Here is a 2,301-nt window from a genome sequence, read left to right as displayed (position 1 = left end):
ATATGGACATTACTATTCAATAAATCACTTGAAAGGTCTTATTTCTTTTTTAAAAAACTATAGAGAATATGGTTTTAAATCTTTTATGATTGCTGCTAAAGAAATCGCACAACAAATGGATATAGAACCAAAGTTTCGTGAAAAACGTACAATAAGAAGAAAAAAAACAATTTGATGAGAATGAAAATGAGGAGATGAAATTATCTAGGGAAGAATATTTTAAAATTAATTATTTTACATATTTAGTTGATCATGCTATTTCCTCCCTTTAAAATAGATTTAAACAATTTAAAATTTATGAAGATAATTTTGATTTCCTTTACAATACAGAAAAGTTAAAATTACTTGATGATGATAATTTGAAAAAAAAATTGTTTAAATCTTGAAAATTTTCTAAAACATGATATGTTATCTCATGTTGATGGTTTAGATTTATTTTCATAATTAAAAATTTTAAAAAAAATTATAACTATAGAAATTAAAACACCACTTGCGATATTAAATTTTATAAAAAAGGATAAATTCTTTTTCAAATGCATGGATAGCTTATAGAATATTATTAATCATTCATGTTACTGTAGCTTCAGCAGAAAAAAGTCTTTCAAAATTAAAATTAATAAAATCTTATTTACGTTCAACTATGTCACAAAAAAGATTAAGTAATTTAGCAATATTATCAATTGAAAAAGATTTACTTTCTAAATTAGAATACAAAAATTTAATTAATGACTTTGCATCTCAAAAAGCAAGAAAAATAAATTTTCAATAATTTTTATTATTTTTTGAAGGACCACAAAATTTATTATGGGCTCCATTAAGCCTCGGGCCGACCCTGCCTCTACCTGTGTAAGCATATGGGTCAAGTTTGTCCTCTTTTCTTTCCCCTCCCCCCTTCCCTTTCTTTGCCTTGCTGCTTCTCTCTTTCTTCAATGTTGCGTTTTGTGGCCAGTTTCCCTTCTCCACTGAGTCGACAACCGAGTACTGTGGAATTTGACAGTTTCTCCTGCTTCAAATTTTATCGCTGAAGAGGGTTGTCTTGATGGATGGAGGTTATTGGAATTGACAGTTCCCCCCTCCTTCAAGGTAGTTTTGTGGTTCTTTGGTGGCTTCAAGCTGGTTAGATCCCATCCTCCGTTGGGGCTTCTGATCCAATACCGTGCAATTTAACAATTTGCTCCTTTAAATTTCATTGCGAAATGGGGGGTTGCCTTTGGCGGTGGGTGGTTTCCAGCTTAGCACATTCCCCTCAAGGCCACTCTACTGTTCTCTCTTGGCCCTTTAATTTCTTTTTTGGGGGTGTGTATTGTTTTCCTTTGTATTCTATTCTCTTTCATCATTTTTTTTTTTTGCCTCACATGTTTGAGACCAGCTCTGTAATCATTTGTTATTTCCTGTATTAGCTAAAGTGCTATTGTATAGTCTCTTTGTACTGAATGGGGGTATGCCTTAATTTTTTGCTGTAGACACTTTTTCGCGGTTTCTTGTATTATAAATTTTTATTTACAAGAAAAAAAAGACGCCAATTCACTTTATAAGCAAGAAAAGAACCATAAAACAGAAACAAATACTTTATTCTTTACACCAAAATAATACATAAAATGAATACAAATTACTTTATTCCCTTGGCAGCTGTGGCAAAGTCGGCTTTGGCAATGTTGGGACAGGTGGCAACGGCGGTAAAGTGGCCTGAGGGACAGTAGGAATCGCTGGCAAGGGAGGCAGCGTGGGTTTGGGCAGAGATGGAATCGTGGGCACTGTTTGGAGCAGTTGTCTGGCCGCCGAAGTCGGACTCATCTGGGTGCTGCAAAGACATAGCACCAACACCAGAGATAGAACCGAGCGGTATTCTGAAGCAGCCATTAATGTTAACTTGATAGAAGTAATTTAAAGTGATGATGACGATGATGGACGTTGTAGCTTTCCTCGGATGAAGGATGTGCGTGCCTGTAAATGGGTATTTATAGAGAGCTTGGCCTTGATTAGGTGCTAGAGAGGGAAAAACATTTTTTAATAGATGGGATAAGTTGATGACATTTGGTTGAGGGAGGTGGCGATAAACACTGGTTTGTTCAACTTCACCCTCTTGACTAATTACAAGTTCGAGATTTTCAACCAACCAACCATTAGTGGGAAAGGGGGTGCTAGCTAGTTCAGCTAGTTCAAGTCACCTAACAGAACGAAATTAGCTTGTGCTGGCTTTAAAGGCTGTCAAGTTGTTCTCATACCAAAATTATTAAACTATCTGTGAGCCTAATTTAGGGTTTAAAGAACCACACTGATTTCTCTTGACTTTTATATTTA

At 34.9% G+C, this 2,301-nt stretch overlaps 1 protein-coding gene across 1 annotated transcript; it reads right to left on the bottom strand.

Moving 5' to 3' along the window:
• Window positions 1-1,614: 1,614 nt before the first annotated feature.
• On the bottom strand, window positions 1,615-1,860 carry LOC127804402 (protein PELPK1-like). Its single transcript, XM_052341260.1, has one exon. The coding sequence runs from the start codon at window positions 1,858-1,860 to the stop codon at window positions 1,615-1,617; it is 246 nt and encodes an 81-aa protein (XP_052197220.1).
• Window positions 1,861-2,301: the final 441 nt, after the last annotated feature.

This window comes from Diospyros lotus, chromosome 6 (genome assembly GCF_014633365.1).
Source record: "Diospyros lotus cultivar Yz01 chromosome 6, ASM1463336v1, whole genome shotgun sequence".
Lineage (NCBI taxonomy): Eukaryota > Viridiplantae > Streptophyta > Magnoliopsida > Ericales > Ebenaceae > Diospyros > Diospyros lotus.
This window is presented reverse-complemented; position numbering and strand designations above follow the sequence as displayed.